General features: G+C 30.3%; 1 protein-coding gene across 1 annotated transcript in view; it reads right to left on the bottom strand.

Moving 5' to 3' along the window:
• LOC119686899 (probable G-protein coupled receptor Mth-like 14) overlaps nucleotides 1-23,391 on the bottom strand; it is a 32,930-nt gene extending 9,539 nt beyond the window's left edge. Inside the window, exons 1-2 of the mRNA XM_038101123.1 lie at nucleotides 22,870-23,391; nucleotides 4,031-4,237 (exon numbers count right to left, since the gene is read on the bottom strand). Coding sequence (XP_037957051.1) covers nucleotides 4,031-4,237; nucleotides 22,870-23,104 — 442 coding nt within the window. The 5' untranslated portion in view covers nucleotides 23,105-23,391. The remainder of the gene's footprint in view (nucleotides 1-4,030; nucleotides 4,238-22,869) is intronic.
• Nucleotides 23,392-24,374: the final 983 nt, after the last annotated feature.

Raw genomic sequence — 24,374 nt, forward strand, 5'->3', positions numbered from 1 at the left:
AAATTCACAAACAATAAAGACAAATAAATTCGTATTTATGTAATTAACGCCGAGCGTCGGCCGGTGTATTAAGTGGATCTAGTTTTGTTAACATTTTCAATGCGAGCGTATCATTTGCATATGACTAAATGCGGAGTGCTTTTTTCCAAACCCAGTGTGACTGCAACACTGCAACACTGCAGCACTGCAACGATCGAGCAACGATCGTTTTCTTTGTGCTATTGTAATCGAGGCAGTAGCGTACAGCGTACTCATTGCTGACGTAGTCTGTTTGTATTAGTATGGGCAACTCATTTAAATTCAAGTATGAATAATGTATCTCTAAACGGAAGCATTGCGCGAGGGGGACGATTGCCGCCCGTCGACATGTAATTATTTCAGCACTTAATAAGTGTGCCAATGAGACGATTAAGATAAGCGCGCTTAACACTCTCGAATGCTTACGCTATTCACAAAACGTCAAGCGGCCTCAGCATTTGTTCATTGATGAAGAGTTTCCATATTGGGTCTGGAACCAGCATATATGTCATTTAAATGCGTTTATTGGTAACAGCATTTCATTACACATTTTTAAGTTGCGATCAGAAGAGATTTACAACTGGTTTCAATCTACATACATTCATAAAGTCATACAGTCATACACACATTACACATTATATGTACATTATTTTGCAAACGTAATTCTCACATCTATTAAAATTCAGCATTAAAATTTAATTTATTTGTGGTAGTTTAAACTATAATTAAAAGTAATTTGAAAATAGTTTCACACTTGAACAATCCCAGCGGCTTAATATGACATTCAAAATTAAAATGCTTGCACAATAATTGCTTATATCGGTGCACGCGCGTTTACTGACTCGGCGCAGAACTGCGTCTCGAGTTGAGTTTCGAGATTTGACTTGAAACTGCATTTAGGTTGCATTTAGGTTTACTTTAGGAGATTATCCCAGTAATAATTAACTTGAGATAAATACGTGTAACAACAATTCTTAAATCAAAAACATGAAATTCATATGTCAGCAGCTCAATATCAGACTTAAAATTCACTTCATATATGAAAATAAATTACTAAATATATCTTAATAACAAAAGAAAGAATTGTAGCAATCACAACAATGTTAATAGCAATTAGTAAATAATTAAAATCAAAAATTTAGAAATTAATGGTTGTGTTACAAATCGAAATGTTTTTATGATCAACTGACAATAACAAGATATGTACGTCTACAACATATGAAAAGCTACTAGGGTCATTTGAACATCATTTGAACAGACAATACTTTAGACAGAACTAACCATACTGCCCATTAACTAATAATTAACTAAAACAACACTTTATTTGCAAATCGAAATATCACATCAATAAGAATTTAATAATTTTCTTTTTATATCAGAAGTTATAATCATAATCATAATTATAATCATAATCATAAATGACGACATAGATACTTCAACGACAATAGGATTCGAGCCAGTTTTTGTGTTTAGGATGCACTGCCAGTATCGTATGTATTTATCAAACATCAGTTGGAAGATTTATTTTTGTTTTAGAGAGATAATTTTTATTAAACTCTATTTAACTACAGAGAAGCATTCCAAATTTTATAGAAATCTTTTAACAAATTTTTAATTCGTGGACACGATGATGTTGAAGATGCCGCGAGGACTACTTATTCTAACAGAGAGGTTGCTGAAGAAATAGGAATACCATACGTGGCATGAAAAATAATTTTCACGAATGTTTTAGATATGAAATAATATACCTTCTGTTACAATGCCCTGTTTTCACAAGACATGGGCTTTCTTAGTTAGTGTCGTCATTTTTGAATTCGCTAAGAGAGATAAATTCTATTTTCCTATGTTGTGTCCTATCTTGTCTTGCGGCTTTGTGGCCATTGACACAAATTTTTAAGGGTATCACAATCTACCTCATGGACCTTAGTTTTTCTTCGGACGGCCCCAGTAACCTCACTACCTACCTGGATATGAAATTGATAGTAGCAAATTTGATCTGTCAACCCACAGCTCGTGACTTATAACACTGTAATGGATTTACCACCCTATTCTTGAGGTAAAATATAGGAGATTTTTTTAAATTTCCCATTCTTTAAAAAGAGGAAAAACATTTTCTTTTAAAAATAGATGAGATAAAGGTGTAATCGGAAAGGGAGCTCAAAATCATATTTAAAAAAGCATTCATACTATAATAATAAATAAATAATATTTTTCAATCTAATATTAAAATTAACATTATTGGTGGACTAATTCCGGGAGATATCTATTAAAGATTAAATTAAAAGTTTCTTTAATATAAAAATTCTGACTACTTTTTGTGTTATATGTATCGTTGCCATTAGTAAATAGTTTAGACATATATCAAATAATCTAGACATTAAATATACTTTAAGGCAAAGTTGGTATATAATATAAATGTAACAATAAAGCACTATGAGTATTTAAATCCTAAATTTAAGACAATAAAAGAAAAAAGTTTAAACAATCGCAATGTGTTTGCTATATTATACAGGGTCCACATAGAAATAATTTAATTTTTACTAACGATATGGCTTGGTTTAGACTCCGACGTAGTTTTTAATATGCAGTATTTATTATTTTATACAAAATAATGGAAAGAATATTTATTGCCATATAAAGATTTATTATTATAATTTTTAATCATTTTCTAGTAATTATTGTCCAGCAAGCATAATTATTGTCAATATATAGTATTCTCAACAGCTGAGATAATTAATATGTCAGCTTGCACCATATTTTTATTCAAAAATGTTTAGCAAATCAACAAGCAAAGGCTTGTGTCCAATTGTTGTTTAAAAATATTTAGGTGTGAGTCCATTAACGATCAGCACAAAATCTATGTATCTATGGGGCTATGTAACTTTATTAATAAAAAAGGTTGCCATATGTGAAGTAAAGAAGCCTCAAAGACTAGTAACTACTAATAACTACATTATGATTATAAATCCATAATCTTGGTAAATATTGATTATAGGTTAGAAGCATAATTAGGTCATACTGGTTTAAAAATGAAGAAATTGGTATGCTGTACAGTCTCTTGGACATCAATTTTTTTTTATTATGTGTGTGAGCACGACATGGACGGCTTTTGTTTTTAACAAGATTATGTCACATGTTATATTGTCAGAGAAATCAAGGAGTTATTTAAAGAAGTGTACTATAACCATATTATGTCCAGAAATGACATTCTACTGGCGATAGTATATTCATTGGATAAGTCACTGGTATATGCGGACAAGTCAACAACAAGTGTATTCTTAAAAGCAAAAAAATGGGCGAAGCATAGAAATAGAAATATCTATTAATCTATATAACATATGAGCAAACGATAGTATAGTTTGATTTATAATATATTAATAATATTTGACATTTTTAACTCAATGTTTTTCTAAGAGCTTTTTTTATATACTGTGGATCACATCAGAATATTTACTTAACACATTTCTGTTTAGTCCAAATATTCGTAAATTTTTTAGTAGTGTTTTCTGAGTATATGAGACTATAATCGATCCAAAAATCACACTGGGGCCAACAAAAAAAATTAATGAAATCTTTAAAACTTTACATTTTATGGCTTTGTTTATATTCTGTAGTGAGGATTTATAAAGTATTTATGGGCTTCTTTATCTATATTGTTTATATGGTATACTGAAATCTATACATTAAGAAAAGCTTTTAAATCCATATAAATATAAGGGAAAAATGATCCTAATAAACTAGATATGCTTATGTTTTATCTATAATATGGTCACACAGTGTACTATATTATAGGAGGCTGGGTTTATTCATCTGCTTAGACAAGTACAATCAGGTAGGCAAAGAAGTAACCGCGTTTTCTTTTATTTGTGTTTTAAACTAAATGTAATTTTATAGTACAAATTTATTTGTTTTTAATAAATTTTACAATTTACATTTTTCAAGAAAATGTAAAAATTTTATATAAAAATATAAAATTAACTTATATAGAGTCACTGTTAATAAATTTGCTTACCAAGTAATTTCGAAACTGCGCCTTGCTGAGTTAGCATATGTTGAGCCAGGTCATATCCTCGCAAACCAAACCGTGACAGTTCGAGTAGCCTATGCTGGGAGACTAGAGCATTTAGTGTTGCAGGCGAAGGAGGACCATTTGAAAAAATACCACTGAGTGGAGCTTGATTTGGAGCGACACTATGCTGAGGTGGATTTGCTAAGCCCACTGAAAAGGTAGAAAAAAGATATGTCGTTACTAAAAATAATGGTACATAACACTCATCAGTAGATTTTTGTATTGATATGTAAGCTTAATCTTTCTTTCTCGTTCTCGTTCTCGTTTAAAAAACATTAGCAAATATCCTAAAATACAAATTAAAATCATGGAATTCTCGGCAAGTAGAATCAATAAACTACAGAAAGCAGTAGCAACAATTGTAGCGCAGCTTATGAGTCAAACGTATTTTACTTTGTCAGGACAAAATGTTGTCGCAATCATTAACTGATCCTGGCTAAAAATGTTGATGACTTGTCATATAAGGGCATTATGAAGCTTCTGGCACAGAACGCACTTATCACCGCTCGGGTGGCAGCAATTGACTTCGACACCTCGTCATGTTGTCGGTGCTAATTTCAGCACTTGCCAAGAATTTTTGAAATTTCGAATGCCTTTTCAAACAGTTGGTCATTTTGAAATTCCTCAGACGTAGAAGCTTTTATGTACAAATTGACATTTTATCTGATCGCGGGAACTGCCCATTCTGTAGTCAATTTAACTTTTTTCGATGTCGATGGTAATGGTATTTGTACACTTCTTTTTCAACATACCTAAGATAATTGCAAGATATCTTCTGATAATATAAAGTGGATACAAAGCATTTATGGTAGTTTGGATATTTGGAGAAATGTATCTGCCACTGCTTTTTATGCTGTATGTACTATGTACTATGTAATACGAATACTATGCATCGAAAAGTAATAAAGCGTCAAAAGTCATGTTGACTGCGATTGGCAAAGTTTGCGATGAGAAGTGAGTAAAAATCTTTATAAATTATTGATTTACCATGTAGAAGGCTGTTGGTTATTGCCGGCTGTTGCCGGCTGTTGTTGGCTGTTGTTGGCTGTCTTTCTCTAATTGTAATACCCACAAATGCTGCCTTTTGCCACATCAACCTTGTGCAGATTTCTGCATTCCACAGACAGCGAATTACAGCAAATCATGGCTGGTCATCCTATTTCGCTAATTTAATGTGCTTTCATGTTTACGTGCCATAAGTGGCTGCATGTTGCCACCGTTTATTTGCGTTGAGTAATTTTCCTTTTCGTTGTTGTTGTTGCTGTTGCTGTTGCTGTTGCTCTGTGCACTTTTTGCGCATTTCGGAGTAGCGTAGTAGCGTAGTAGTTCATCATGCCACACTGTGGTTAACTGCTGCCACTAGTACATGCGCCGGCTATACAATTGTGCTGCAATTTGTTGCTGCGTCGTGTTTGGTCAATTGTTGTTTGCAGGTATTTCTTGATTTATGCCGCCGCGTCGCGTCGCGTCGCAGCGTTCGCTTGTCGCAATTTTGCGGATCGGATAGGATCGGATGGTGCGGCGCGTCTGTTTCTTATTATTATTTATATGCGTTCGAGTGTCTTTCCTTTTTGCGAGTATCGAATTATTGGCAAGTATTTGCCTCAAAACTGTTTGTTTCTCTCGGTGCTCCGCTTATAGCACGGATGTCAACTTGATCTTACAATGATTTATTTGTGCGTACGAGCATCACTCGTTTCACTGAATTGGTAAATCGGCTTAAACACTGGCGCATATTGCTTCGAAATTACACTGCAGCCCCTTTCCATTCTGCTGCCCATTTAATGCTATCATAATTGTAGCTTCATTGATACTCAGAGAAGCGGAGTAGATCGGGGTACGATGAATTGCACAAATGTGCACAAAAACCACTAGTGCGTGGAATCAAACGAAGAAATCGCTTGGCACTAGTGATGATCACTTTTGGAATTCAATTGATAGTTTGATTTATTGCTACCGGTAATTTTTTGTCCTCACCGCAACGAAGTGATCATTTAGCACCGATCTTGTTCGTTTTGAGTTTTTGCGCTTCTGGTTTTAATTCCATTGGTATATGTTAAATATCTTAGCTTTTTACAATTAACACCAAATATGCAAGACAAATAAAATTGCACATTAAATGTTCAACGAAATGTGTTTTGAACGTATTTTGTGGCTACAAACTTTATTCGCACAACCAACTTCTGACTTGGAATTTTGTTCTTCATATGCAATCAGCAAGTACTGCCAGAAGCCCTACAAATACAGTTCCACATAATTAACAAAATTAACTACAATTTTTTTTCTCTTCAAACTAAATAATTTAGAAGGAAAAATGATTAAGCAAGTCCACTACATTAAGATCAGATTATCACTACGTGTACGCCTTGTTCACAGTGATAAAAATTATCACAACTGTTGGACTATTTTGTACACAACTTAAAATTGTAGTACCTAGTGTTAGACCAGATAAGGTTCCAAATGTTTTCTATTTGCGTGAAGGGATCTCTTTTTGATCTCTTAAATTCTAATAAATTTTTTTTGTAAGTGTATAGTGTTTTAAGTCTTTTGATCCAACAGAAATTATACAAATAATTTAGTGATAAAAAGTTATTCACCTTCGATTAACGATGATATCTGATTAATAAATTGGAGGCATCTAATTTTGTTGCTAGTTTAAGTTCTATTATATTCTATTGATGCTATTAATATATCTATATGTAATGGCAAAAACTGTACTGGTTCATAACTTTATTAAGAGTTTCATTTTTTTTTTTTGTAATCCATTTATTTTATTACAATCTGTCAGGTATGAATGACAATAAGTAATATATATAATTATAAATCGTAATAATAATTATTACGATCTAAAAAAAAGAAAGACACGTATGGACTATGCCCAGTGACAAATCCATATATATTTAAAAAAACAGTGTGTGAAACATATCTAAAATATCTCTCGATGTTTTCCTTCTCAGCCTTGTAAAAGTGTTGGAAGGGGACATCAGGTGTATAACCAGCGGGTTTGGGCGCATATATATGCGATGAGCGTAATTCTTTAAAATACTGGCTATTTCTTCCTTGATTGCCCGAACATGTAATTGTTTATGCAGCTGTTCATTCGTTATATACCAAGGTGCATTTGTGATCATTCGCAATGTTTTAGATTGGAAACGCTGGATAATTGCCGGGTTTGAGTCTGCTGCAGTACCCCATAATTGGGCTCCATAACACTACTTTAGTTTAATTCTACTTGGTAATCACATACAGTTTGTCAACATTGTGTTTGCAAAACGAAAAAATGTTACAAATGTTTGTTAAATGCCCAATAAAAACGATTTAATTTTGAAATAAAAAAAAAATTAAAAAGTTTACAATTAATTTAAACATTTTTCTTTATATTAAACTAAAAATTAATCAAAAATATCGTTAGAACAATAAAATAATTCACAAAAACAAAAATAACACCAAATTTGTTGTGTCAACATTGTGTTTGCAATTTTGCAATTTCTTATTTTTAACGGGACAGAATACCGTTCGATGTGTCTGGGTTTTTCTGTTTGTTTTAATATTCTGCAAAAACTGTTCAATTTCTTTGTTATTTAATAAAGTAGAGTGTTTTAAGTGAAGGAATAACTAGAATACACGTGATTAAATATGGCCTGTAAAAGAACAAATTCAAATAATATTGAGTTATTATGTTATAATTACTACCTCGGTAAATCTGCTAAGGAATAAAGTCTAACGTTTAATATTAGGTTAAGAACAATTAATAATATCATAAACTAAACAGAAAATGAGGATTGCATTAGTTTAAAACCAGCAGGCCACCGTATTAAACCATTGTCTGATCGCCATATAAGAAGAGTATTGCGAATAATTGATAAAAATCCTTGAATTTCCTTACGATCATTGGCATTAGGTATGGAGAAGCTATTTAATATTGTTGTTAGTCACAAAGCAATAAGAAAAGTGCTATTACAAAACATTTATTCTTCGTAAGTTGCACGTAATACACCGTTTTATCTATTCAAAAAATTGAAAAACGATTTCAGTTTGCTAGCACACATTTAAAATATGTTTCAGAGTACTAAGATGATGTGATTTTCTGGGACATTATGCTTTATTATCATGTTTGTGTGGGTCATGCATTATAATAAAGCTTGATTTCCACTTCGTCCCAAGAAATCACATCATCTTAGTATTCTGAAACATATTTTAAATGTGTGCTAGCAAACTGAAATCGTTTTTCAATTTTTTGAATAGATAACAACGGTGTATTACGTGCAACTTACGAAGAATAAATGTTTTGTAATAGCACTTTTCTTATTGCCTTGTGACTAACAACAATATTAAATAGCTTCTCCAGACCTAATGCCAATGATCGTAAGGAAATTCAAGGATTTTTATCAATTATTCGCAATACTCTTCTTATATGGCGATCAGACAATGGTTTAATACGGTGGCCTGCTGGTTTTAAACTAATGCAATCCTCATTTTCTGTTTTGTTTATGATATTATTAATTGTTCTTAACCTAATATTAAACGTTAGACTTTATTCCTTAGCAGATTTACCGAGGTAGTAATTATAACATAATAACTCAATATTATTTGAATTTGTTCTTTTACAGGCCATATTTAATCACGTGTATTCTAGTTATTCCTTCACTTAAAACACTCTACTTTATTAAATAACAAAGAAATTGAACAGTTTTTGCAGAATATTAAAACAAACAGAAAAACCCAGACACATCGAACGGTATTCTGTCCCGTTAAAAATAAGAAATTGCAAAATTGCAAACACAATGTTGACACAACAAATTTGGTGTTATTTTTGTTTTTGTGAATTATTTTATTGTTCTAACGATATTTTTGATTAATTTTTAGTTTAATATAAAGAAAAATGTTTAAATTAATTGTAAACTTTTTAATTTTTTTTTTATTTCAAAATTAAATCGTTTTTATTGGGCATTTAACAAACATTTGTAACATTTTTTCGTTTTGCAAACACAATGTTGACAAACTGTACTTAAAAAATGAAGTTAATACTGAGTAGTACTGTATCCATACGAAATTTAAATGTAACTATTACTAAATGTATGTAAGTACTTATATGCAATTTGTTGTTGTAGATTTTTTACATAATATTAACTAAAATACTAAAGTTCAATAGAAGTCTTATTTCACTCTCTAGACTACATGTATAGTGGACTATAATCCTTTAACTCCTGTTAGTGCATTGTGTCTCCAAGTTAACCTAAATATTCTAAAATTACCGGCAGTAATTTACGTTACCTTAGATGATCTCATCATTACCGTAGTGTGTTGAAAAATAATGAGAACTCCTATAGAAAAATGTATAACACAGTGATCGTAGCATATGTAAGCAAAATGTTTAAAATTCGAATATCCTATAGAATGTGTGGTATAAATATGTATTATCGGTTCTTACAATTGTTACACAACTAATCTCCTAGTTAGTCTCCTCATTAGTTAAATCTTTTGTAAGTGGTTATAAAGGTTATTGAGGTATTATTACATATACAAAAAGACGTGCCTAAGTACTATCGTTGCAATTTTAAGTATTATCTAAGCATTTCAAGTAGTATTAATCTTATTATTATTATTATATAAATTATTTAATGATCTGTTTGTAGAACTACATATTGGAACTATTTAGTGAAATTAAATCTTCACTGTCATGCAAATATATGGACGGCTCCATTATTTAAATTTGTTAATAGTTTTAGAAATAATCTCAGAGTACAATTGATTCAGTTAAATGACTATACAAAATTATACATATATTTTCTTATTTACGTCAGTTAAATCGTCTTTCAAATGAGGGATTATTAGATCCATTGATTCCACATTTGAGCTATCAATGACGTTTTAGATATAACAAGTAAGTTACAATAAGTACCTTGCAATATTTATGTTGCTCACAGTAAGTTCAAAAAATGGAACGTTTATTGTTATTCATCGATGAAGCATAATACTCCAATTTTTTTTATTCTAAAAAGTATTTTAAGCAAAAGTTAAAAAGATAAATTTATAAAAAATAGAATAAGTGATTGAAAATCAATCAAATATTAAAATTTGAGTTGTCAATGGTATATTCTAGGAGAATGTGCAAACCACTTACCATTATTGTAAACATTTATTTAATCATTGAAAACGTTATAATCTTCAGTTAAAATTTTATATTTTATCAAAAAATAAAAATAATACTTTTCCAACTATCCTCTTCAGTTAGGAATACTTAAATTAAGTTCAAATTCTCCTCGTCCTCGAAAATTTACGTGTATTATATATTTTTTTTTATATATAATTTTATATAAATATATAAACTATTTTAAGATTCCTTTGGATATGATTAAATTAATTCCACATAAACTAAATCAAATTCAAAATAAATTAAACATAAATCAAATTTAAATATTAAAATAAATCTTATAAAAATACTAAAAATATATAATATGAATATGAATAAAATATAATAAAGAATAAAATAATATATACAATTTATTATTTATTGCATTATCTTTATTGTTTTTTTTAGGGATTCTTTCATTTTGACTCCACTGAGATTAAATATGGCTATTTATTATTGATCTTAAGTTTCTAAAAATCGATTTTTCTTTTCTACCCCAACAGAAAGAATAGACCTATCTTTTATTTCTCAAAAACTAATTGAAGACCGATTCTTGTTTTAGTTTCGATTAATATTTTTCTTATTATAACATACTGTATTAAAAAGCATTAAGGAGGATAAGCTAGGAGCAATAAAAAGTCCTAATCACACAATGACATCATTTAGTACAAGATAATGATAAATAGAATATATTTTCTTATCGCCAGAAAGCCGACCCTCCTAACTTCTGCTTGTTAAAAAATCTACCAAAACATATCAAAATAAATCAATTTTGGTTTAGGCATTTTTCGATGTAGTTATTAATTTATCGAAATGTATTGCCAAAACTCACAAATAATGACTACTACATGTACTGAAATGTACACTCTTAACAATTCATGACCCTTAATATAACACCAATCATATCTTACAATGAACGTAATTCACGTTCTCATTTCTTACTTAGATACATTTGAGTACACAAATATTAGGCCTATCATACTTCATTCGGTAATTACTGAAATGTGGTCCTAGTCGTTGGTCTCTATGATCGAAGACTAAAGTCTTTACAACACATGCCTGTGAGGTAGTTTTGGTGGTACTAGATCTCACTTGGTGGGTTTCGCTGATCTCTACCTTTCTCTTTAAATTAATCAAATTCAATTGTTTTTAGAACGTTTCTTAATCGTTATTATAATAAAAAGTTTGTCTATTTAAATTTTAATATTAAAATATAAATAAAAATTACTATTGTTATTTAGTGAAACTGAAATATTGAACGAAATTAAGATATAAATGAAAACTGGTTTACTTAACTAGCACAAATATCTTTTTGTCGAATTAGAGTTTGACATTGAATTACTCTTTACGCTGGCCCTACTTCTATTCTATGGTCATGTTCTCTAGTCTTCAGTGGCGTAACTACATTTTTTAGGCCTGTAAGCAAATTCTAACTAAGGGGCCCCTACCAACATACTAAGGGGCCCCTCTTTTTATACTCTTTACACGAAAAAATGTGAAAAGGATATATAAGGTTTGTCAAGATTTTCGTAACGCATTAAAGGAAACGTCGGAAATATCATTAAGTATATATCAGTACAATATATATATACTTTTTCAGTTCAAACTACTCTCTCAGCTTTTGAACTCTTCGAACGAAACTTTACACACATACTTTTCGGGAGCCATTTGGTTTGATTGAAATTGGACGTCTATTTCTTGTATCTGTGATATAAACTTAACAATCGGATATGAGGTTTCTCCGTTTTTAATAAAGGTATTCAAATGGAATTTGGTGTATACAGTACTGATATTTGCAAAAGACAACGTACAAAATTATTTTCAAATAGGTTTAAATCTAGATATAGCTTCCATATAAGTCTCTCGATTAAGACACATATTTTTCTTAGAAAAACTTTTTTATTTTATAAATAGGTTTAATATTTTATTTGAAGTACATACATATTATGTACTTTAAATTTAAAATTTACGTATCTTTTATAAAATGCAATATGAAGTTAATCCAACAAAAAACGTTTCGTCCCACTTTTGAGAATTTATTAAAAATAAATACAATGAATACAAAAATTTATAGTGGGGCCCCCTAAATTCGGGGGCCCGAAAGCGTTGCTTCCAGTTGCTTCCCTGTAGTTACGCCACTGTCTAGTCTCGTATTAAGTTCGGTTACCGTTCCACCAATTCTTGTTCATTCGACCAGGAGTGCGATGTTTATTTAATAATGCCAATGGTATGGCATATGCAGTTAGGATTCATTCAGATATAAAAGTCGACCAAAGATCTTACAAAGTTTTATCACACTGTGTTATAGTTTATAGTATACGTTATACGGTAGTAGTATACAGGTAGAATAAGTGATCTACAGATTAGAAGTATATTACAGTTGCTTAGTATATCCATGGTACCACCTATTGCTAGTGGTAAATATTCATCTGGTTATGTCGCTATTATTGGTAAGAACGTTACCGAGATTGATATAACTCTGATTAGTCTGAAGAGTATAGTTACTATAATTTAGCTTATTTTCCGAATATCATATATTTTTGCTAGTATAATTACTGTAGAATATTGTACCATTACGATGAATATCATGCCGAAATAAATAATTTCACGAGAAAATGGGCTATCTTGTATGAAGCCTCTTGCATAAGTAAAACTTTCGGAATGGATTGATTTAACCTTAATCATTCTTTGACAAAGTTGTAAATATTTCTCAACTTTAACCTGTAGTGGCATATTAGCTTTGCAGCGATGACATATTGACAATTTTTGTGTAAATGATTTCCCTAAGGGTTTGTCGAATACTACTTTATAATCAACAAGAAGATCGTAGGTGTTCATGTTACTATATATTTTTCCAGTATTTACTTTAATGTAAATATCTGATTACTGATAAGGTTCAATGAGTGAGTTAAAATAGGAATTTAGTTGTTTATAATTATAGAATTTTAAAGGACCTTGTGGTCGCTCCTACCATTACAAAAGTAGGAACTGCCACAAAAGTAAGTAAAAATCAAAAGTAAAATACTCGCAATAATTACTGATTTTTATGGTTTAAAAAAAAAACAATCAGAAAAAAAATATGTTTTGCAATCAATATAACAAATAAATTAAAAATTTTTTTTATATTAAGATATCTAAGACGAAATTCTGATCTGATGATAAATCTTCTGTAATTATAGGAGACAGTGGCGTAACTACAGGGAAGCAACTGAAAGCAACGCTTTCGGGCCCCCGAATTTAGGGGGCCCCACTATAAATTTTTGTAAACGTTTTTTGTTGGAATAACTTCATATTGCATTTTATAAAAGATACGTAAATTTTAAATTTAAAGTACATAATATGTATGTACTTCAAATAAAATATTAAAACTATTTATAAAATAAAAAAGTTTTTCTAAGAAAAGTATGCGTCTTAATCGAGATTTATATGGAAGCTATATCTAGATTTAAACCCATTTGAAAATAATTTTGTACGTTGTCTTTTGCAAATATCAGTACTGTATACACCAAATTCCATTTGAATACCTTTATTAAAAACGGAGAAACCTCATATCCGATTGTTAAGTTTATATCAAAGCTACAAGAAATAGACGTCCAATTTCAATCAAATGAAATGGTGAACAGGGTCGGCTAAAAGTATGTGTGTAAAGTTTCATTCGAAGAGTTCAAAAGCTGAGAGAGTAGTTTGAACTGAAAAAGTATATATATACTATACTGATATATACTTAATGATATTTCCGACGTTTCCTTTAATGCGTTACAAAAATCTTGACAAACCTTATATACCCTTTTCACATTTTTCGTATAAAGAATATAAAAAGAGGGGCCCCTTAGTATGTTGATAGGGGCCCCTTAGTTAGAATTTGCTTACAGGCCTAAAAAATATAGTTACGCCACTGATAGGAGACTAACAATAAGTTATTACCTAAATAATTTGTCTATATTACGAGTTATCTAAAGTAATCCTTAGCTTAATGATGTCATTTAAATATATTTGGGATATGCAGAAATTATGTAACGATTAAATGTTGTTGCACGGAAAAAAAGAAAAAAGAATAAAAAGGAAATTAAAATAAAAGTAATACTGACTACTGACAAGTCTGCTTTCCTCAGGAGAAAGGGTCTTATGATAACAACGAGTTTTCTGGTTTAAAACGAGTATTAACACGTGGCTCAAATTTTTCTAGGTATTTCTTTTTTCTTTGAATTATAGAATATAGAAATGTGTTCATTTTGATATACTATAGTGCGTCGATGAAAATTTTTAGAAATTGATAGATATAAAAGGCTGTACTCGTATACTGACCATCATTGTAACATAGAAATCGGACTTGGAGAAACACTCTTATCCGACTAAGGGGTACAATAGGTCTTTTAGGTCGCAGTACACTACCCCTTTTCAATAATAATAATAAGGTATAAAAGACTTTATATGTGTACAAGAGGATATTATCTATTAACTCGTCATTGCAAATTTACAGTTTAATGTTCTAGTTGAATTTTTTTGATTTGGTATGGTTACATTATATCAATGTACTTGTTTGCAAATTAATTTTAATACATTTCATAGTATGAAGTTTCAACGTGGCTTAAAGCTTTTAAAACCCTATTATTCTGAAATTAAGTGTCAGTGTCGTAGTTAAGATAATAATGGTGCTAACGGCATTAGTTTTAGAAATATTTGAATAAACAGAATAGTGCCAACTGTGATTTGTAGAACACCGGCGTTATAAAAAAATAAGGAGGCATATAATTTGTCTTTTATATCAAAAGAATTGGTTTATATAGTACTTATAAGTCTATGACTTAGTATACATTTGAAAATAAAAAAAGTCAACTTTTGTAACTAAGCCTATCACTCTAAACTTTATTAAAACTTTGTATTGCGTTAAGAAATGTTGCGAGAACAGTACTTTTGATGTTTGTATATTTCATTTGTTATACATTTGATATATACTGTAATTTGTTAAGTAAAGTATATATTGTATTATATAAAATTATATGTATTTGAAACAGATACATGAACTCCTGGACGAGCGCTTGGCAAGGAACGCAAAGGGAAGATGTAAGTATACTGAAGATGTTACATCGTTTAGCCGAAGAAACTGTAGATCATTAATTGGTGTATTGACGCACACACGCGCACAAACTAAACTCAATTCGCAGCGTTGCTTGTAGGAAATGCATTGGGGGCCTTCAGTTTTAGAGGACTGGAGCACATGCCTTAGGTTGCTGTTGAACTCTTAATATGATTCGTGCATCTTGCATGATGCATACTATAGCTACAAATAAGACTCTGACTAACCTAATCTATAAAATTATACTATAGTATATTACTGACCGGTTCAGAATTCTATATATCGATGCTAAACAATGAAACGGTTTAGGTCTATACTTTTCTTAGGAGAACATTTCCTAAAAAAATGTTTTGTCGATGAAAAATATTAATTTTATAAAGATATACTTAAAGTAAGTCATTATCTTAAAAGTATCTATCATATAATAACATATGGTATTTGTCGTTTCAATGTTTCGTTTCAAAGTTAAGTCAGCTATTCGAAAATTACGGAAGCATTATATTCAAACAATTCAGTAAATAGTTTTAAAGAGTTGGATGCGTTCATTGAAATTATTAAAATAATATATTACAGAAATCTCTATAATAATAGACCAAATTGCAGGCAATAGTTGCGAAAGGTGGTATTATATTAAAGAATTAAAAGTGGGTTAAATTTAAATATGGTTTTTCAACTAGATCATGATTTATTCTTCAACGAAATGAAAACTTTCAGTTAATTTTCTATAAAAATTTTTTCATTTTTAATTAGACTTTGTTCAGGATATTTAAAAACATCTACATTTTCTTCGGACTGTTAAAAGCTTTCCATTTTTGTATCTTTATTTCTAAATTCTTTAGTTTTCAAAAAATTAACCAGTGACAAATAACCTAATAAAAGAAAATTATATTCATATTTTTAAATATTTATATTTTTAAATTTTAAATTTAGAGGTTATGAAATATAAAAATTGATTTAGGAACAATATTGCATTTATAGTAAATTCTTGTAATTTCGTATGCAGTATCCTAGTTGGTTTAATATATAGTCCACAATTTGGATGAGACTCATTGATTTGTTACAGATAGTTTATTAGTTTAGTGTTACGATTGAACTTGTTATGCATGGAAACTAGTGCTTGCATTGGTTACAGTTCATGGGGATTGAATACCACGTCCATACATAAAGAACGCTATACTGCCTTAACGCCTGATTTCTATTTTGTACTTTTATAATAGAAACATGATCATTTGGAATATTAATTTTTTATCATTCATTGGTAGCTATAGTGGTCTGTCTATCAACATATTTAGATAGTTAAGCTATTTTTAGATTCATGTTGCTTTTTAGTTTGTACTTTATCTAGTTGAGTTTTACATCTATTATTCATCCAATATCATTTCATTTGATATCATTTGCATTTTATAGTTATTCGATGTTTTTGTGGGAGGACATTACTTTTACTATATTTTAATCAATAATTTAAATACCTCATCATTTGAGCCCATCTTGAAATTTGTTTGTGCAACATTATTTTAACATTGCATTAAAAATAAAATATTATTCGTATGGCAACAATTAATATGAATAATCCTGATAGTGATAGAATTATAAAAAATAAATTAATGAAGAATTATTAATTTTCATTATCATTATCATTATCATTATCATTATCATTATCATTATCATTATCATTATCATTATCATTATCATTATCATTATCATTATCATTATCATTATCATTATCATTATCATTATCATTATATTATCATTATCATTATCATTATCATTATCATTATCATTATCATTTATCATTATCATATCATTCATTATCATTTCATTATCATTATCATTATCATTATCATTTCATTATCATTATCATTCATTATCATTATCATTACATTTATATCATTATCATTATCATTATCATTATCATTATCATTATATTATCATTATCATTACATTATCATTATCATTATCATTATCATTATCATTATCATTATCATTATCATTATCATTATCATTATCATATCATTATCTTATCATTAATCATTATCATTATCATTATCATTATCATTATCATTATCATTATCATTATCATTATCATTATCATTATCATTATCATTATCATTATCATTATCATTATAGCGGTATTTTTATTTTTCTCCGGAAAAAATATGAACGTATGTATTTATTTCTGCGACCCGTCAACCTATTCAGTGTTTTGTATTGGTCCACGATCATATCTGGTCTAGACAGTCCTGAGCTAAAGTATTAATTTAAGTACACTACTCTATGCTGGGGAAATGTTGTCCTAGAATACTCATCCGTTTTTTACGTAGATTTTTCTGTTTCTAGTAAAATCTTTTGAAATAAGGAAGAAGACAGAGAACAACTACATCACTTCTGTTTTAAATGATGTAGAGTCTTAAACCAAGAACCTTATTCCATGGATGTCGGAGAAATCTCTAAAAAAATTCATTCATAAATTTTATTTTATTTATGTATTTATTTGTGAGTTGACAATTAAAATTAATCTTGAAGTTAACTAAGAATAATGAACTGGACAGCTAGGTCCTTCGGCCTTAATAAATTTTATCTAGAATTATCTATTGTTGAGTAAATTTTCCAAAAGAAGAGAGTAGTCAGAGTTTGAAAAATTTTGTTTGTAGTTTGTGTTAGAGAGAGGAACATTAAATATTTTCGAGAAATTTACCTGACTTACTATGTTAAGTTATATTATGTTATTATGTTATAATCGAAGTGGATAATCTTAACCTAGTACATCTTCAATCATATTACTGTTTGTAAGAGAATTACGTATTTTTCTATATGATTGTTTGCAAGCACTAGAGAGATCAGCGTATATTGGAATTAAAAATACGCAAAGCTGTATATATTTAATATATGAACTAAAGAGTAAATCAAAATAAATATATAATTTCTAATAACAAAAAATTCCACACATTCATATCTGTTCCTGTTTGGTTTTAATCGTTCTAATATTCATTTAAGGATATTAAAATGTCTTGGAATTGCAAAGCGCATCGATATGGAAATTAAAATACGACAGTGTGTTTTGTGCCGTTCTCACATCAGTGGCAATTTGTTTTGCACAAGTACGTGCTGTCAAATAAAATTAATTTAAAATCTTTCAGTCCAGTCCCACCGAACGCTTAGTATCCAAGCTATTGAGCAATGTGAGTTTGTAGATGCGTACTGGCACATATTGCCACATATTGCCACATGCAGCTTGCAGTGCCTCTTGCAAGTTTTGTGTACGAATTCGAAGAGAATATCATACAGTGATGGCAGATTCAGCTTACTGACTTTGAAAGGTGTTGGAAGTTGCACAATAAATAAATAAATTATAAAGACAAACAAAATAAAAGGGCAGAAACCATACTTATTGGTCTCAGGTTTCAATTTGTAGTTTTCTTAGAAAGCGAAAAGTGGTGAGCTGAAATTTAACTTATGCGATTTTAGTGGTTGGTGGGGAGTTAGATATTTTGATGGGAATACACATTAAAGAAAATAAAAAACAAAATATATATATATATTAAAAAATAAACAGGAGCAAACTTCTCAAATTGTCCTCTAAAATATTTTTGTTTAATCCAAAAAAAAAATTGTTGTGCTTGAACCTGCTAATTTGATATAAAGGGACACCTCCCTTTGAGCCACTAGCTCATCGATTTGTGTCAAATTTAATTTTTTAAGTGCGCCTATAAATTTAATCAGGATTTTACAAGAACTCGAATCCAAATTTACTAAGTATATTGGATGCTTAGTTAGTATTAAATAGTTTAAGAATTCATATAGATTAGTTAATATTATGATTTTCAGTGTAAATGCTTTCTGAATTCACATCCCAAACCTCATCTCAAAACCATTAATTTCATATAACTTACGAAGGGTGCTCGAAAAGTTAGCTTCACCGCGAGATTTTATATTTCATGATTTTAACATATTGAATAAGAATGCAGTCCTGAAAATATTTACTTCTGAAATTATTTTTAATAATTCTTTTAATTGGCACAAGTATAGGTGCTTGTGAAAAAAAGTAAGAACAAGTATCGCGGTGTGATTGTATTATTAAGTATAAAATGCAATTGCAAATTAGTTTCAAATTAGACGAAGTTTATTAGGACTACAATATGTTATGCAATAACAAAAATATTAGAGGCTAAATTCAAACGTTACGACTAGTGAGATCCATTAGTGATCCACTAGTGAGATTTCGGTGGTTAATGAGATCCAAGCTTTGAGTGGTTCAAATGCCTGAAACTTTCAAAACTGACAAATCAAAAAATTTGTAACAATTTCTAAGATTCTATTAGAAGGGTTTACCCAAACCGGTGTAGACCGTTTGACTAGATTCGTAAGAATTGATAAAATGTATTATAGTATCGCAAACAATCATTGGACTATAACGACCGTTACACAATTGAAATAGTGAATTAAAAAAATGACAGATCATCGAGGAAATGGAAGACTGCTGTTAGCCACGAAACGCATATACAGTTTTTTATATTGATTATAATGGCCGCATGCGAGTTGGAGTAAATTGAGGTAAAGTAAATTGAAATTTCCTAGAGATGTTTTTGCACTACACTTATGTTAATAATTTTTTTTAGTTTATTGCACTTATTTATTATTTTTGGTTAAAAGTTTTTAAATTTATTTATTAAATATCTTATAAAATTTTCACAATGTTACACCTAATTCACCTAAAAACCAGATACTGTGAATCCAAAACTCTGATAAATTAATTTTTCTTGTTGCAAAAAGTAATTGGATTTTATATATGTACGTAAAAAATTTAAATTTTAAAATTTCAATCATTGATTTCGATATCAACAACCTAAACCTGTCGAGAAATTTTTAAATAGAATAAGATATCATAATCAATCTGAATAATCACAATCAAATCAGTTTTCCTAGAAAACTGTTTCGGCAACAAAAAAATTTACTACATCTGACACTCATTTATGAGTTGATGAAACAATATATTCTCAAAAAGCAAATATACCTTCTGATCAAAAAAGAACAATTCCCGCGCTTATCCAATCGGCAAATTTTTTTTATTTTCAGGCTGGCAACACTATTATACACATTCTGCCAAAGTTTAACGCATATCGTACGATTAGTTTTTGCTTGGCGTCTATACAAAGAAGTCGAAAAATTTTATGTGGCGATTTTTATAATGGATCAAAAATTAGAACAACGTGCGTGCATCAAATTTTGTGTTGTAAATGGATTCAAGTGTGCCGAAACGTTGAAAATGTTAAAAAAGGCCTTTGGTGATTTGTGTGTGTTGCAACGTTCAAAGACGGTCGTACAAGCTTGGACCATGATAAGATCCCTGGACGCCCAACAACATTTGTTACTGAAGAAAACATTGAATGGGCGACGCGTCGTTTCCCGGCTGGTGACAAAAAAGCTGAATTTCATTCAAAAAAAGCGTCGTTGTGATGTGGCCAAAGAGATGATTTCCAACGCAGATAGTGACCCCACATTCATCGAACGCATCATAACTGGTGATGAGACATGGGTCTATGAATTTGACATGGCCACCAAACAACAATCGACCGAATGGTGCTTCGAAGGTAAGCCGAAACCGAAAAGAGAACGCCAAAGTCGGTCCAAAATCAAGGTTATGCTGACTGTTTTCTTCTATATTCGTGGTGTGGTGCACTATGAATTCCTTCCGGACGGTCAAACGATCAATAAGGAGTATTATTTGGCCGTTATGCGTTGTTTGCGTGAGGCCATTCGCAAAAAAGAGGCCAGATTTATGGAAGGAAAACTCATGGATTTTACACCACGATAACGCACCGGCTCACACAGCGTTGGTTGTGTCGCAGTTTTTTCATCAACCAAGAACCGTACTCTCCAGATATGTCACCGTGTGACTTTTTCCTCTTCCCTCGACTCAAATTGCCATTGTGAGGAACGCGTTTTGAGACCATAGAGGCCATAAAAGAGAATTCGCTGCGTGAACTAAAGGTCATACCTTCGGCAGTCTATAAAACTTGTATGGAGAATTGGATCAAGCGTTGACATGCATGTATTGCCGCAGGAGGAGAGTACTTTGAAGGCGATAATAAAGAAAATTATTAAAAATTAAAATTTTGCGGTTTATATTTTTTAAATTCTCGTTCTTTTTTGATCATAAGGTATATTGCGTTATCAGTGTCGTATAATTTTTACCCAAAAGACTAGAAAGACTAAACTTTTCTAAACAGAATGGATTATTCTTTGTTTCATTTATTTTTCTATTTCTTTTTTTTTGAAAATTAAAGGATTGTCATATTTGTCATATATGAAATACTAAGAATTATATGAAGAGCCCCTAAACTGTAACTAAATGTATTGCTATAAAGATTATTTTTGTACGATTCAAAAATTGTATATAAATTCAATTTTTATAAACATCAAAGATATAATTATATATAAAAATATATAAAAGTTTATATAAATATTTAGGTGGGGCCTTTGTATATAAAAGTATATTGAACAATTTTCCAGATACTGAACAATTTACTGCGCTCCGCTAAAGTGAAAAGTATGCTAGAGTCACTTGTAAGAACCGCATTTATAAAAATACAACTTAATTAGCTAATGCTTGCTAAAGAAATAATGCAAGTTGGACTCAATAGAAATCGTGCAAATTAATTGTCATGAAAAGAGCTAGCTATTATAACTGGGGTATACGACTTTGTTTTATAGGTTAATACAGTTAGAAGACTTTAAAATCATACGTCATTCCAAGACATAATTTCTGGAGAACTAGTATCATCGTGTAAATCAATAATTTTAGATATGCTTGATATTATAGTAGAAGGCATTTTCGGAATTTCAAAAAACTGCAACTGTAATTAGTATTATAGATAAAAATAAAATTAATAATGGTGTTTCTTCATTTTAGAGACAGACATAGAGAAGGGGCAGAGTAAGATTCAATGGACCAATTAAAAAGATCTAGACAGCTTGGCAAATTCATTATTTACTTTTGATATTATGAATGTTATTAAGATTAAAATTAAAAAATATTTCCTGTTATTATCTTGTACTAAGCAATATTCAATAAGAGTTTTATATCTAAAAACTGCTGAACAATTTTTAAAATAAGACCATCAAATAAAAAGTATTTATAGTCTACTCTTGTGATTGTTCCTTGTTAATAGTGTTATGGATAATGGAACTCATTTTAAACATAAACAGATCCATATCTCATAATAGTAAGTATGTAAAGAGAGCGGTAATTATCTTCTAATGAATGATAACTTTTTTTGCATAAATTATATATCCGGAATTAATTTGCTGATGTTTCTCAAATTTCTGTTCATTTGCAAGGAATTGAATTCTGTTTAAATATTGGTAGTAAAAATTACTTAAAAATACATTTAAAATAATTCTATGATCTCCAACTCACTGTAATCACTATTTTAGAGTTGAGTAAAATATGAAAATAGGGCACTATATTCATTGAGTAAAAATTTTATTTATATAAAAGATTTGTTTTAATTTTAATATTCAAAATTTTCTTCTATAAAAATTGCTTTGTGAATTGATATTAAATGCGCTTACCTGTGGGAGATAATGGTATGGTGGGCGGTGGTGGAACAGAAGTACTTAATGGAGTTAATCCAACTATAGGAACATGAGTTTGCATCGGAATTGACGCTATACCGCCAGAGCCACCCACTGCCGCAGTCACTGTTGGCATTGTGGATTGTCTCGAAGGTGATTCCATACTCCAAGGAGTACTCGATAACTGTCCAAAACTATTATCAACTTCATTTGGGTCCATCAACATAACCATAAATCACTTTTTCTTATAACATAACATTTATTTCTTTGTTAAATTACCGTCGGCTAAAGCTGATTATAAATTTTTTTACTATATTACAATTATTGACCACAAATATATCAATGACATTTAATTACTAGAAATATAGCTGGGCTATAAGTAGTTACTTATTAGCACCTATAATTGTGTGTATATTGTAAACCGACGGTAAGGCTTAAGCCGCGATGATCTTCTTACCAATATTTGTTACCCGACAAAGCACTTTCAGATTCAACCGGCACACTCTCACAACGAATACTAAACCTAAAATGAAACACGAAACATTGCCACTCGCTTGAGTTGTAAAATTGAGTGTTTTCGGTGAGTGGGTTTTACATTTAAATATTTTGCCCACATATTTAAGGCGAGCAAGTGGGCTATGTGTGTGAATTGTTATCAAAACACAAAATAAACGAATCGACTCATTGGTGTTTGCTTCCACATAAAAATAATTAAAATAACAGCAAATTTGTGAAAACTATTCCAACGAGTGTATGTTTGTAGCGTACATAAAAAAATGAAAATGGCTAGTAACCATTTACATATTGTTCATATATTATATTTTCAGGTGAGTTTTTGTTATCGGAAGCACTGGGATTTGTTAGTGAATTTATATGAAAGTAGTTTTATTAGTTTGACGGGTGATTTAGAAAACGTACCAAAACTAATATGCTCTGGAACTTTTGGGCAAGAAAATCCTACTTAATGCGTAAAGTATGAGTGCAGTGTAATGTCACACAGTGCGAAAAAACAGCTAGCGTAAGGTAAAGAATTTCTGCGTACAAAGCCAATTAATGTCGACGACTCAGTAAGAAAAGTTTACAAAAATATATATATGTATGTATGTATGTACACTTTCTGGAATAAATCAAAATAATATGGCACAGAAAGGGTGGAAAAGTACGTGGGCTGCAGTCAGCGATTAACGCGCCATATTACTGTTGAGAGGTCAAATATGCAGCCAAAAAAACAAAAGAAAAGTTGTGCACTGCTGCGACGTTCAATTAACAGTGAACAGTAAAAGTAAAAATAAAAATGAGCAAAAATGAAGAACATGCAAGAGAAGAAATACTCTTACATGCCGCAAACGCAAGTGAGAACGAGAGCATTGATTTAATTTTTCCTTTTGTCTTTCGGCTTTTCAAACAAAGGCCTTGTGTTGAATAGAGTAAGACAATGCGAAGTAGTGAAGTAGTGTAAACCAGAAATTTTTTTAGGGCTACCTGTACTACCTAGAGTGAAA

Source organism: Teleopsis dalmanni, chromosome 1, assembly GCF_002237135.1.
Source record: "Teleopsis dalmanni isolate 2A chromosome 1, ASM223713v2, whole genome shotgun sequence".
NCBI classification, from domain to species: domain Eukaryota; kingdom Metazoa; phylum Arthropoda; class Insecta; order Diptera; family Diopsidae; genus Teleopsis; species Teleopsis dalmanni.